General features: G+C 33.0%; 1 protein-coding gene across 1 annotated transcript; it reads left to right on the top strand.

Moving 5' to 3' along the window:
• Positions 1–10,591: 10,591 nt before the first annotated feature.
• On the top strand, positions 10,592–12,819 carry LOC111241122 (wiskott-Aldrich syndrome protein family member 2-like). Its single transcript, XM_022777926.1, has 2 exons — positions 10,592–10,830; positions 12,027–12,819. The coding sequence occupies exons 1-2, from the start codon at positions 10,592–10,594 to the stop codon at positions 12,817–12,819; spliced, it is 1,032 nt and encodes a 343-aa protein (XP_022633647.1).
• The last annotated feature ends 1,240 nt before the right edge of the window (positions 12,820–14,059 follow it).

The following is a 14,059-nucleotide window of genomic DNA, read 5'->3' as shown; positions in this document are numbered from 1 at the left end:
GCAACTTTTTGGCTAACAACTTTATTAAAAGGAGCTATTGCCTTAGTTGGTCAGATAACCGAGGTAGAAAGGCCTGTAAATCCCTCTGCAACACCTGCAACACACTATTCAATCAGTCCTACGGCATTGGTTCCCCAAAGAACTGAGGTAGTTGGTTCGCCTACAACATTTGTTTCCCATAGAATCGAGGTAGTTGGTCCTGTAACAACTTTATTAAAAGGAGCTATTGACAGTTATGATTTTTTAACGTTTTATTCTTTCTATCCAAGACCTACGACTTCGGTTTTCTTGGACCCATTGTCAAAAGCTCTTTATACCTCGATTGTAGCGCGAATTGAGGCGTATAGGTTGAAAATAATTTCAAAAATGTCATTTCCTTTTTTTAGTGTTCTTTTGGCACTTCAAGCATCAATTTCTTTAATAATTGATGCCATATGAGTGTATTGCCTCGGTTTTTTGAATAACTGAGGTAGTAGCTCTTATTAAGTTCAGAAACTTAACCTATTGTTCATTTGCGTCGTGCTGCTTCTTCTTCCCCGTGCTTTCCCCTTCTTCCTCGTGCATTTCTTCCTCCACAACCACCATCATTCTTCTTCTTCCACCGCAACATTGGGTTCTTCTTCTTCGTCTTCCTCGCACCGTGCCTCCAACCACCATTTGTTGCCGTAGTGTTGTCGCGTCGTGCCTCTTCCGCCATTGCCACCACCTAACATGTTCATTGCTACCACCACCGTTGGGCCGCACTCTAAAGCACTTCTGACACTATTTATAGGACCCTCGGACTCTAGGTTTTGCATCCCTGGCAGAAGAGAGCATAACAATACACTCCTAACCAATTCTTAGTCTTTTCATTCTTTCTTTCTTCCATAGTTCATAGGGTTCCACCATGTTTATGGGGAACTAAACTGTATTTGTTGTTGGGGAATGATGTAACCTTATAAACTCTCATGTATTTGAATTGATTCTTAATTCTATATGCTTTATTTCATTATTTGTTAGAGTAATTCATCTGCTTTATTCTTGCTTATACAATAGCATTATCTGTGAGTTGCATGAGTGTCAGGAGGTTCCTTACAATTCAGGTCCTTATTGAATTACTCCTAAGGGTTATATTGCTCAAGGATAAGGGTATGAATCTTAGTCGTCTTAACCTCTTGATCTTCACATCTTTTTACCAGGAATGCTAGGAATTTCTGAACTGGTAATTAGGGACAAGCTTATTTATCGAAGGATCGGGTTTAAGTGTTTTAGTGAGGGACGTTGGCATTAATGAATAAAGAAGAATTCTTATAAACATGAGAGGGAACTTGGTGAAATTTAACCCCAACAACATACTCATCTCATATAAATCAACCTTCACTCATCTCTGCGCTCTTTTGCCACTGATCAACTTTATTTTGTTTTATTTTATTCTTTTACAATACAATCCTTGATCTCTTTTATTTTTAAGTCTTAATTAATCTTGCTTTCACACAACTGTTCAGCGCCGAGAGTCCTCTAGAATACGATACTTGGTCTTACCATTTTATATTACTTGTGCGACTCAGTAAACTTGCCGATTTGCCCCAACAAGTTTTTGGCGTCGTTGCCGAGTACTCACGGTTTAAGCTATTCTTATTGTGTGATTCTTGATTGATTTTGACTTTATTTTATTTTATTTTATTCCATCAATTTTAATTTTCCATTTTTATTTTTATTTTTCAATTCCCAATTTCCATTTGAACTTGAATTAGACTAGTTTTGTAGTCGAATGCTTGTTCATAATATGTGTAAAGCTATTGAAGTTTGTTTGTGGTAGTTGTTGCAAGATTGTCTACTGTGCTAATGATTTGTATGTCACCTTTTCCCTTCACTATTGTGTAAAGAGGTTTGGGTGAATGCAGGTGGAAGACAAATTGAAGCAAACAAACTGAATTATTGAATTTTTAAAATGGAAATTGCTGCATCAAATTTTAAAGTTAATTATTTATTGAACTATTTATATTAAAATTTAAAATGATCCCAACTTGTGAAAAAATGGGTCAAATTAGTCCTTTTTTGTTACTATGACAAAATTTTAACGGTGCAGTTGCCACTTTGGACAAAACATAATGAGGTGTCCAGTTTTTGTGATTTCGTGGCTGCGTGAGGATGAATGAGGTGTAAAATAAAAAATTGGACATTAAATTTATTGAATGGGTATTCTCACAGACACACACACAAATATATATATATATATATATATATATAGTTTTTGTATATGAAGTGAGTCAACCACTGAGATAATGCACCTTGCTTCATGGTTGCACAATCCCAATTGAAGCAACATATATGATCTGTAGCATTACTTTTATTACATTAAGCTTTTGTATGCAGAATTGCAGCTCTTGTAGTTCAAATTATGGGACCAGTACCTGTTCAAATTAAATTGTAACCAATAATGTCAGGAAGCGACAGGTTAACATTAGTACAAAATTGGCTTTTAATGTCACCCCATAGACGTTAGTTAAGTGGGGTTTGACGTAAATTAATAACCGGTGGCATTTTCGTAAATAAGTTGCCAATATAGACATTAGTTAAGAGGGTTCCCGACGTCTATAACCGATGTCTATAGGCTTGATAGGTAGGTGAATAGTCAGTCTTTCTTACCATATACGCATCTGTTAGGAGGGTCACCGACATCTATAATATTATAGACGTCAGAGCCCTCCGACCGACGTCTATATGTCTGACAGGTAGGTGAAAAGTTATTTTTTTTCGCCATCTAGACGTTTGATCCTGCCACCCCGACATCTATATGTGATTGTAGACATCAGCTCCCCCTACAACCGACAAGTATATATACCACAAATATTAATTTTTAAATCGAATGGACGCCACATTAGTGGGGTCCCCGACGTATATTCGAGAATAGACATCGGTATCTGGGGCAACCGACGTCTTATTTCCTGTTAAATAAGACATTACGAAGTAGCAGTTATGCGCACTTCATCGTCTTCCATCGCCTTTGTGCTCCGCGACATTACATTTCTAGGTGTGTTTTATCTTTTTTGAACCATTTAAACTTACTTTTACTCCGATTAAAGTAGTCTTTGTTGTATTATCTTTTGTTTGAACCGATTAAAATGAGTTTTCGTTGTGTTTTGGTGCATAGTGCACCTTCTCCCTTTGCTAGCTTCCTCGTAAGAAAAACTTGCGTCTTTTGGATGCCTTATAGCATTTTAACCTAAAGCTAAACCTGGGTCCTTGCCTAGTTTTCATATCACCGTATTCTTTTTCTTTCGCAGTTGGAATGGAATATATGCATATAAGAGTGAATTTAGCAGGAAGTTTCATTTCTTTGGCTATTAGAAAGAAACCTTTCACGAGTTCATCCAAAGATGCAAGGAAGGAGATAGAGGGAGAGGGAGGGAGAGAAGCAGGGAGAGATTGACTTAATGTCGAAAAAAGAAAAAATGATGTGGCAATCCTTTAGCCAACTCAACCTAATTTTAACGGCATTGATTTTGGAGGACAAAAAATTATAGTTTCCTTAAGGACAAAGATCAAAGTGTACCAAAGTTTGAAAGAGGGATGAAAAATAAAATCACTTGATAGTTGAGGGACTAAAAGCATATTTAACCCTTATTATTACAAGAAAAATACTAAAAGGGTGAACAATGTTTTTGAAATTCTTTGGTTAAATATATGTTTTAGTCCTCATATTTGTTCCCCATTCTCAATTAGGTTCTCATGTTTTTTTTTGTCCCAATTGCATCCTAATATTTGTAAATTTGAGACAATTAAGCCCTCTCCGTTAACTGGAACTAACGTCGTAGGCCAATTGAGAGGGCTTAATTGTCTCAAATTTACAAATATTAGGATTCAATTGGGACAAAAAAAACGGAGAGGGCTTAATTGTCTCAAATTACAAATATTAGGATGCAATTGGGACAAAAAAACATGAGGACCTAATTGAGAATGAAAAACAAATATAAGGACTAAAACATATATTTAACCAAATTCTTTTTAGAAAGTAACATCTAATAGAGGAATGAATAGTAGTTTTGAAATTCTTTTTCCAAAGCAGCGTCTGTAAAGAGATGTATATGAATTGTAAGATGTTTAAATGTTGGTTTTTATGAGAAGTAAATGAAAAACATTTGAATAGAAAAACAACAAACCATACATTTTTATACTAGTTCACTCAATTTAAGCTATATTTAGTTCTCCCTTAAGAATTTTTAAGGAGTTCTACTAATTATCAATATCCAATTTCGTCCGGATAATCTAAAAGTTTTTTAAAAAAAAGTAACAAAATAAAAAGAAAAAAAAAACTCATAAATTTTTTTTTTTAAAAAAAAAAACTATTTTTCTTTACCTTTTTTCAAATATTTTAATCTTCTGTTTTTACCTTCTTTTTTTTCGTTTTATTTTTTTCGTTTTATTTTCTCTCCGGTTAATTTTTATTTTCTTTCCTCTTGTTTTATTTTCTTTCTTCTTCTTTTATGTCTTATTTATTTTAAAAGTTTCCCTTTTAATTTTGTTTCTTATGTTCAAAAGATATTAAAAAAAGAAGAAGAAAAGATAAAAAAAAGAAGAGAAAATGAAAAAAAGAAAAGAAAAAAAAAAGAAAAAAAAGAAAAAGGGTATGGCAGACTTCCCATTCTTAATCCTTAGCCTACGCAAATACAAATTAGGCTTTCCATTTTGATCCTGCAACATTGTTCCCCTGCAACATTGTTCCCCTGCAACATGATGCTCACAGTGTACGTATGAGTTGTTTTCGCCATCGAATGGAATTGAAACGAAAAATAACAAAAAATCAACAAAGTCAATTAAGCTTCTTTAACACAAGGCAGTAGGCAGCAATGCTTACAGGTTACAACGTTACGAAGAATGCTGAAAATGTAACAGAAAAAAGGTTTGGCCGCAGAAACTGAAGCTTATGTCAAAAGGGAAAGGATCTCTAATTTGCTTTGGCCAATTGATCCCATTGAAACATAAAAAATGAAAAAGGACAAGGATGAAATCGGAAGAAGGAGGATATGCTCTGATCTTCCAAGGCAGTGCAACAGGGAAGAGCGTCTGGTGGGTATCAAAGGGCTTCAATATCTTTTGGAAAGAAAAGGGAAACAAGAGGCAACACCGTCCTCCCGGACAGAGACACCACTCTCAAGCTACCAGGGATTGAAGATTCACAAAACAAAAAGACATTTCTTGATCCATCAAAGGACCACGAGGAAACCATTTTTTTTCTCCCACCCAACTTCAACTTGACCTTCTTGTTTCCGCTGGTTGCGTCTAACCTCCTCGGCAAAATAAGCAATCTCTATTTACCGTCATCTTCGACCTTCGTCCATCATCTGTGGTGGCAGCTGCCATTCATCTACAAGAAGGTATCCAACAAATCCACAATCGCAGAAAGAAGAAAACAAGGAAAAATCAATTTCTCAAGCGTTGGCGACAAAGGAGATAAAACAGAGAAGGAAAAGAGCATTATTCACATCTCACTCCACATCAACCATGAGAACGAAAGAGCAAAGGACTTCACGGCCAGAGAGAAAGGGAGTCATTTGCCTTCATCTTGGTTGTCAACTGTGAACCCCCTATTCAACCTCCTCGCACCTGCAAAAACGTGGGATAATAAAAAAGAAGGATCAATCAAAGAAAGCAAACAGAACTAGAACCTAAAGGAAAAGTTCTTTTGAAGCTGTGAAGAAGGTAAGTTTTCTCGTCTAAGCTATTGGTTTGGTCTATATGAAAACATGCTCCTCTGCTATGTGCCTCAATATGAATGATGTGCTTAGGTATGAATGAATGATGTTGATAAATGTATATAGTTGCGGTTGTCTCCTTTGTGGCACTCTATGTTAAGCAAACTGCACCAAAACGCAGTTTCAATGCCTGCAAAATTCATTAACCTTAATCGACAGTAATCATAGGCACGTACTACCCCTCCACATCAAGACTCAGTACCTTTTGTTTCCACCCAGAAAAATGCTCTAAAAAATGTAAAACTAGCAAACGAAAAACCGAGACAGAAGCTTTCCTCTCTAACCAACCTTAGTTCCTTTCAATCTGATTGATAATATGCAAAATCATCCTTCATCTGTATCTAACAGAATAGATAAACAGTTTCATAAACATGGCTCTTCAAGGTTGAGCTTTGCGGCTTTGATCTTTTTCTTGATCCTCATAACCCTGCCACATGAATCACACGCTTCAAGCCGTGGCTCCCTTAGGTAGAAAGGCTAACCTGCTGCCGTTTGTGATGCCCTTCCGGTTTCCTTCTGAGACCCGGAGACGGTGCTTCTATTCAACTGCCTTTGGGTTTATCTCGCGCATTGTATCGCCTTCAAGAGCAGCAGGGTACTGATGGTCATGGTCAACGAATGAAAAAGAGATCGGGGTTGGGAGATTGCAGCGACAAAAGATGGCACTGACCTGACCTTGGGTCTCTACGCATCCAAAAAGGGAAGAAGAAAGGAAACCCTCGAACGGAGAAGGAAGGGGAACGGCGCTAGCGGCGCCGGTGAGGAAGCATCTCCGGCGAGGACGGCGTCGACGTTGAACGGCGAAGCTGGTGGAGGGGGCGGCGCTTGCGATGAAGGCGATGACACAATCTTAGGGCTTGGGGCATTCCTGTGACGGCAGCTCCTGACGGTGGTGACCCTAGCGGGGGTAGTGACGATGGTGACGCCCATCTTGCGGCTTGCGACGGCCGGCCTTGCGGGCGGTGGCGCATGTGCTTGAACGGCAGAGGAGAGGGCCTCTGGGTTTTCTTGCACAGGAAAGAGGACCTTGGGTCTCACTTGTGTGAAATGGTGAAGTGTGGGAGAACCCCCTAAGGGTTTCCTTAGCTGAGGATCGAAGGCCATGGGCCTCCAGCTTTCAAAAAAAATACATAATATAAAACCTTCTCTCGCTACCCCCGTTTCTGCTAATTGACATCGCATGTGCAATGGGCTTGAGCCCATCTGTTGATTAAAACAAAATAATCTTTGCTGCACCCCTTTTGCTTCCATTTTGCCATCTCCCATTCACACTTTCTGATTTTTATATTGGGCTATTACTGGGTCCGACAACACCAAAAAAATGTATTTCTTCTACACCCTACCCTCTTCTGCAGTGCACCCCCTACTCTTTGCTGTTGCGCACCCCCTACTCTCATTTTCGCGCGCACTCCTATTTTTCACTTTTACCATCCTTTTCTACTCGGGCTTAGCCCAATTTGTTTTTTTAAGTTAAAGTTGGTTTAAATATGTTTTTATTTACCTTTTATTTATTTATTTTTTTTTATCCTTTATTTTTTTTATCCTTTTTTGTTTTATTTGTTATTCTTATTCATTTATTTATCTTCTTATTTTTATTTCATTTATTTTTATTTTTTATTTCTCTATTTTTTTTTCTTTTTTCTTTTTCTGTTTTAAATCTCCATCTACTTTTTGAATATACAAACACTCAAAAAATAACAAAAATTATTTTAAAAGGTCTAAGTACAAGTGCGACCATTCTGTCTGCCTTGTGCTAAAAACCTTTTTTTTCCCCTTTTAAAAAAAATCATAAATCATTTTAAGAGGTTTAAGCGCAAGTGCGACCATTCTGTCTGCCTCGTGCTAAAAACCTTTTTCTTCCCAAAAAAAATCAGCAAAAAAATCGTTTTAAAAGGTTTAAGCACAATTGCGACCATTCTGTCTGCCTTGTGCTAAAAACCTTTTCCTTCTTCTTTTAGAAAATCATAAATCATTTTAAGAGGTTTAAGCGCAAATGCGACCATTCTGTCTGCCTCGTGCTAAAAACCTTTTTCTTCCTCTAAAAAAAATCAACAAAAAAATCGTTTTAAAAGGTTTAAGCACAAGTGCGATCATTCTGTCTGCCTTGTGCTAAAAACCTTTTCCTTCTTCTTTTAGAAAATCATAAATTATTTTAAGAGGTTTAAGCACAAGTGCGACCATTCTGTNGTCTGCCTTGTGCTAAAAACCTTTTCCTTCTTCTTTTAGAAAATCATAAATTATTTTAAGAGGTTTAAGCACAAGTGCGACCATTCTGTCTGCCTCGTGCTGAAAACCTTTTTCTTCCTCTCTTAAAAAAAAAGGTCATAAATTGTCTTAAAGGGTTTAAGCACGAGTGCGACCATTCTGTCTGCCTCGTGCCAAATATAAAATCTTCAAAAAACTAAAAAACATCTTCCAATGAACCGTCTTTTAGCGAGAACTACGTGATCCTTGATTCTCCATCAAGAGTGGAGATACGTAGGAGCGAGGTCAGTCCTTGTCAGGTTCACTTTCCCAAAAATCCAAATTTTCCAAGCAAATTCTAAAACAAATTTTCCAAACAATTCTCCAAACAAATTTTCCAAATGGTTTTAAAGAACTACGTAACCATGATTTCTTAGTCCAACTAAGAGTACGTAGGAGCAAGGTCAATCCTTGTCGGGCACAAAAAACACAAAAATATTTTGTTTTCTTTAGAGTTTTATTTTTTAGGGGAAATTAAACATTTTGCAAACCACATCAAATTCGCGTATTTAGTTAAAGGTACTGCCTCAGGGCAGGCGTTGTGGGGGTGCTAACACCTTCCCCACGCGTAATGGACTCCCGAACCTAATCTTTAGTTTTCGTGGACCGTGCTTTATCATTTTATGGTTTTTCTGTAGTTTTCCAGAATAAACTATGGTGGCGACTCCAAAATCTCTTTTTCTAAACTTATTAATTATTTTTGGATCGTCGTCGTCCCGTCGCGATTCCGGTTGCGACACTAATATTTTTAGATTACACGAGTTTTGCCTCTTTGAGATCTCACCAAGTATTCTCACCACTTATGGTTTACAATAAGTATTTTAACCACTCTTGGTTTCCTAGTCAACACAACTCGACCGAGTTCAACCACTTCTGGTTTACAACAAATATTCTCACCACACTTAGTGATCTAAACAATAAATCACAAGTTTTCGTACCTAGCTATCCAATATTTTGTGATTTGTCAACAGAAGGTGTTATGAACAACTAATCACTTAATGAAAAACTTGTGATTTGTTAACGAATAGAACTGATTTGATACATTTTTCATATCATAGGGACTAAAGGTTGACATTTTTAAAAGCGGAGACTAAACTGAACATCAGAACTTAACTTACAGAATAAAAAAGGGTTTAAACCTATAAAATACTATAAGCTTATCCTATTTTTTTGTGTTTGGTAAGTAATTGTCTGTTATAAATAATTACAAAAGGATAATGTAGGTAGGAAGGTTATGAAATGGTAAGACTGCTGATGCTTAGATAAAGTATAGTTGATGCATATGTATACCGTTTTGTGTTTATATTAATCTTCTATTTCTTGAAAAAAATTATATATTTTAAAAATGTATCGTTGAAATTCAGAGATATTTATGATATAGTCTATTACTTAATGCCGAACTTAAAATATTACTTAATTGTAATAATTCATTTAGTAGTGTAAATCTAATAAATTGGAATTTTACAACATCAACTTTTTTTAACAACTAAATATAGTTCATTTTAAGAAATTGAAGCAATGTGCTTAGAAGAATGATACATAAAATGAAAAATGAATTACTTGTTAATGGTTAAAGAAATAGTATAGAATAATTGACATAAGACGTGTGATTATAATAACATAATTATCAGGATTTTTACGAAAGAAATTATATTCATGTTTTGAAAAAGAAATAGAATTTTATTGTTTTAAAAATCGAAAAAAAAAATATATAGAAAAGCTATTTGATATTTTTTTTTTATGTTCTATAGTTATTTCTTTGTCAATGTATTTTATCTTATAGTAATTTAATTATATTTTTTTTAATAAAATCATATGCTTTATATAATCCTTTAATTAAATACAAGTAGGATAAGATATCATAATTTGATACTTTGATGATTTAGTATCATGAAAATGATTTGATTTTCACAAAGGATTTGTAAAATAGTTAGAGCAATCATAAGAATATATTGTGTTGACTAAATTATAGTTGTTTTTTAAATTTCGGTAAATTAGTTTTAATTTAACAATATAATATCTCGTTAGATTTTTATTATAGTTTAAATTTAAATACATCAGGATTATGGAAACGAAATTTAATAAGTTAACTCATTATTTTTGTTAGATTTCTTAAAATATATTAATTCTTTTAAAGTTAAATTTATTTCATATCACGAAAATTGTTAGATTTTTACACCTTGATTAATTTATAAATTATTTTGAACAATCATAATACAAAGATATTATATTTAACTACATTACAGTTATTTTTTTTTAAATTTCATTAATTAGTTTTAATATAGTAATATCTTTTAGATTTCTATTAGTTTATAAATTTAAATGCATCACATCTTAATTAGTTTTAAAATTTCATTAATTAGTTTTTTTTTTTTGCATAACCTAATTAAATGAAATGTATCAAAATCTATTTTATATCTTTTATATCAAAATAAAATCTATCAAAATCTATTTTATCTTTTCTTTTTTATTGATATCTTTTTATCATTAATCTTTATGATCTATCTTTGTTTTAGTGTTTAAAATCCCTATCATTTCTACATCTTATTATTTTTGCATTACTTTTATTCTCTTTCAACTCTCAAGTTTTCACCATTCATTTGATTGTCATAATGAGAAACTTAAAAACATTGAAAGAATTGCTTGCAAGTATTACTGACAGAGAGTCTCTTAATAGATTATGTCCTAAGCCATTTCAACCTTCTATGATGGATTGGCTAATATCTCAAGATGCTCCTCACTTTTACACCAAAGAAGAATTGCTTCAACTGGAGGATTACCACCTACAACTTTCAAATTGTTATGAATCACATTTAGAAAGGAATAATACACAAAGAGGTGTTCCAATAAGGTATGTTCAAATTCACTTTATTTATTATTTTAATTTTTAGTATAATATATAATGATATATTTTTTATCCCATTGTTTTGATGTAAGGATCATTATTTTAAACAACTAAATATAGATTCTTATTTCAAATTGGTGTAATGTTATTAAAATAAGAGTTCAATATATTTTTAATCCCTTAATTTTGATATGAAATTGAAATTTGTCTTTGATAAATTTTAGTCTTTAAACTCAATAGATGAATGGAGTTCTTTTAACTCAATTATATCATTTTTTTTTATGCCAAACATGTTTCATTCTACTAATTTGGTTAATTGAAAAACATGTTTGATATGTCACTAAAATTTAAGATAATTGAATTCAAATTACTATATCCATTCCTTTTATAATTTTATGACCAAAATATATTCAAATTTCATTTAGATTTTTTTTTTTTAAAATTTTATATGAAAGTTAAGGGATAAGCACATCTTCAATCCTTAGACACATTATTTATAAGAAATAACCAATCCTTCATTAGTCAAAATAATAATAATACATGACATAAGCTATGTATGTATAATTATAATATGATAGTTATTATGAATTTGTTTGAAAAACTTACATTCACATGTTTTAACGAAAAAAATTAATTTGACATAATAGTACAATGAATTCCAAGTTGTAATCATTTAATAATATTTACTATATATTATTTATATAATTCCTTAATTAAATATGACTTAAATAGATAGGATAAGATGAATAGAGATTTGCTTATTTGGTATCAGGAAAATTGTTTGATTTTTACACCGGGATTAATTTGTAAATTAATTTGAACAATCATAAAAGGAAAATATTATATTTGACTAAATTATAGTTATTTTTTTTAAATTTGATTAATTAGTTTTAATATAGTAATATTTTGCTAGATTTCTATTAGTTTATAAATTTAAATGCATCACATTTTATTTAGATAATGACAACATAATTTAATTGGTAAAATCTCATTAATTTTGTTAGATTTCTTAAATTTTATTCTAGTTGTTCTAAAATCTAAATTTCATTTCTTATTTTATTTTATTTTATACATTGAGTTAGAATTTTGTTAAAGGATGCTTTATTTTTTATAAATAACTTTTATTAATGTGAAAACTAATTGTATAGCAAATTATAACTAGAATGAATATAATTATTAATTAAAATGTTTTTTATACGTAGACAAAGAGAAGAAATGTCAAAAGGAGAAATCGGGGCGCCAAATATAAAAAAACGGAGGAAAATTATGAAAAGTTCATCATGTTTATGTTCATATTCATCTTCATCTCCACCACCATCATCATCGTTACCTACATCTCTACCACCACCACCATCTTTACCTCCACCACCATCACCATCTTTAGCTTTACCTCTACCATCACCATCTTTAGCTTCACTTGTACCACTACCACCATCTTCACCTCCAACTATACCACCACAACTATCTTCACCTCCACCATCACGTCCATCCTTACCTCTACCACCACCGTCAAGGATAAAAGTGGTAGGTCCAAAACCTCCACCACGACGAAGGGTAGTTGGGATAAGTACAACACCTCCATCATCATATTTGTCATTGGAATTCAAGAATCGAGTAACTGAATTGAATGGCTATGATCTTAAATTTGTGATGCACAAGATACTTTTCTCATCGGATGTGAAGCCAAACAATAACCGATTATCAATTCCAAAAAAGAAAATCAAATGTGATTTTCTCACTAAAGATGAGATTATGAAACTGGAAGAAAAAGAAAATAATGATAAAATTATTGGTTTAGAAGTGACAGTGTTGGACCCCTCTTTGAGAGAATATACTCTGTCAATGAAGAAGTGGAGTATGAAATCAGACACCTACAACCTTGTAAAGGAGTGGAACAAGATTGTTGCAGCTAACAAGTTTAAAGAAGACCAAGAATTACAAATATGGTCTTTTAGGGTTAATACCAAATTGTATTTGTTCTTAAACAAACTTTGAGTTTGAATCTTGGATTCTATTGTAGAGTGAAGATTAAATTTTTCTTTTAATTTCTTTTTAGGTTTTTATATATAAGATGTAGCTTCTCCCCAAATATTTTTGGTTAGTAAGAAGTATTTTTCTTCGAATTTTTAGGTTCACATATATAAGTTTCTCATCCTTTTTAAAACCTTAGAATAAAATTCATTATCACTAATAAATGTAGAAGAAAAGGTCTTTGAAAAACTTCAAGAAAAGGATTTGCATTTAGAAAAGTACTTGTTGAAGGTAAAGACACTATCAAACCTTTTTAAACAATTCTCTTTATTTTCTATTCCCAGAAATCAATGCCAGCGTCATTAATAGAGGCGTCACCCATCACCCCTAACGAAGAGACTCGTAGAGAGGTCGGGGTACGTTGATGTCGCGAGAGTTGCCGGTAATAGAGGCGTCGCCGAGAAAGGTGCTGCCATAGTGAGGTTTGTCCGCTTATTCTCCCTCACCACTAAGAGAAGCATCGCCGCAAGCCTACTCGTTTTTTTATAGCTACAGTGATCAACAAGTACTAACCACCTAATTAACATTTGCTATATAGAGCATAAACAAACCTATCACATGAGTAAGTGACGATGGAAGCAAGAAAATAGACGAGGAAGAAGACAGTGAAAAGAAGAAATGAAGGTTATGTGAGGGTGTGGGATGTAGGGGTACTACAGCAATGAAAAGGAAAAAGTCTCTTTAACAATTTTTTTTGACAACGTATACTGACAGTTTATGATTGGTTTGTTTTAAATATTTTTTTAAACATAAATTCAAACAGACCAATAAAATGATGACATGTATTATGTTATCAAAAGGAAGGTTGTTTAAAAAGAGTTATCAAACTATCATTATCCCAATAAAAAAAGAATGGAAATGGGATTAGGGTTTTAGATTAAAATAGGTAATAGTAAAAAAAATAAATATTTACATAAGATTAGTTTTGGAAATAAGAAAAGTTGGGGATGTGCAGGGAATTCGGTGTGGTGATAAAGGAAGTAACACTCAAATTACAATTGATATATGAATTAGAATCTAAATTAATCTATAACATTAGCCACCAAAACTTTAGCTATCAAAATTAGTGTGTAAACTAGTTTCTAATTTTAAATTAGTATAAATTTTAAAAAATTTAGTTTAAACCAATAAATCTAATTTTATTTATTGATATTAACCAACTGTTACTATTTTACCCTTACATCTTAATAAAACTAATTACAGT

The sequence above is a fragment of the Vigna radiata genome, unplaced genomic scaffold, assembly GCF_000741045.1.
Source record: "Vigna radiata var. radiata cultivar VC1973A unplaced genomic scaffold, Vradiata_ver6 scaffold_294, whole genome shotgun sequence".
NCBI classification, from domain to species: Eukaryota; Viridiplantae; Streptophyta; class Magnoliopsida; order Fabales; family Fabaceae; genus Vigna; species Vigna radiata.
This window is presented reverse-complemented; position numbering and strand designations above follow the sequence as displayed.

Excerpts from the sequence above, each read along its gene's own strand:
- LOC111241122 (XM_022777926.1), top strand. The coding sequence starts at position 10,592 with ATGAGAAACTTAAAAACATTGAAAGAATTGCTTGCAAGTATTACTGAC. Across the intron at positions 10,831-12,026 it reads CAAAGAGGTGTTCCAATAAG|ACAAAGAGAAGAAATGTCAA; the intron begins GTATGTTCAAAT and ends TTTTATACGTAG.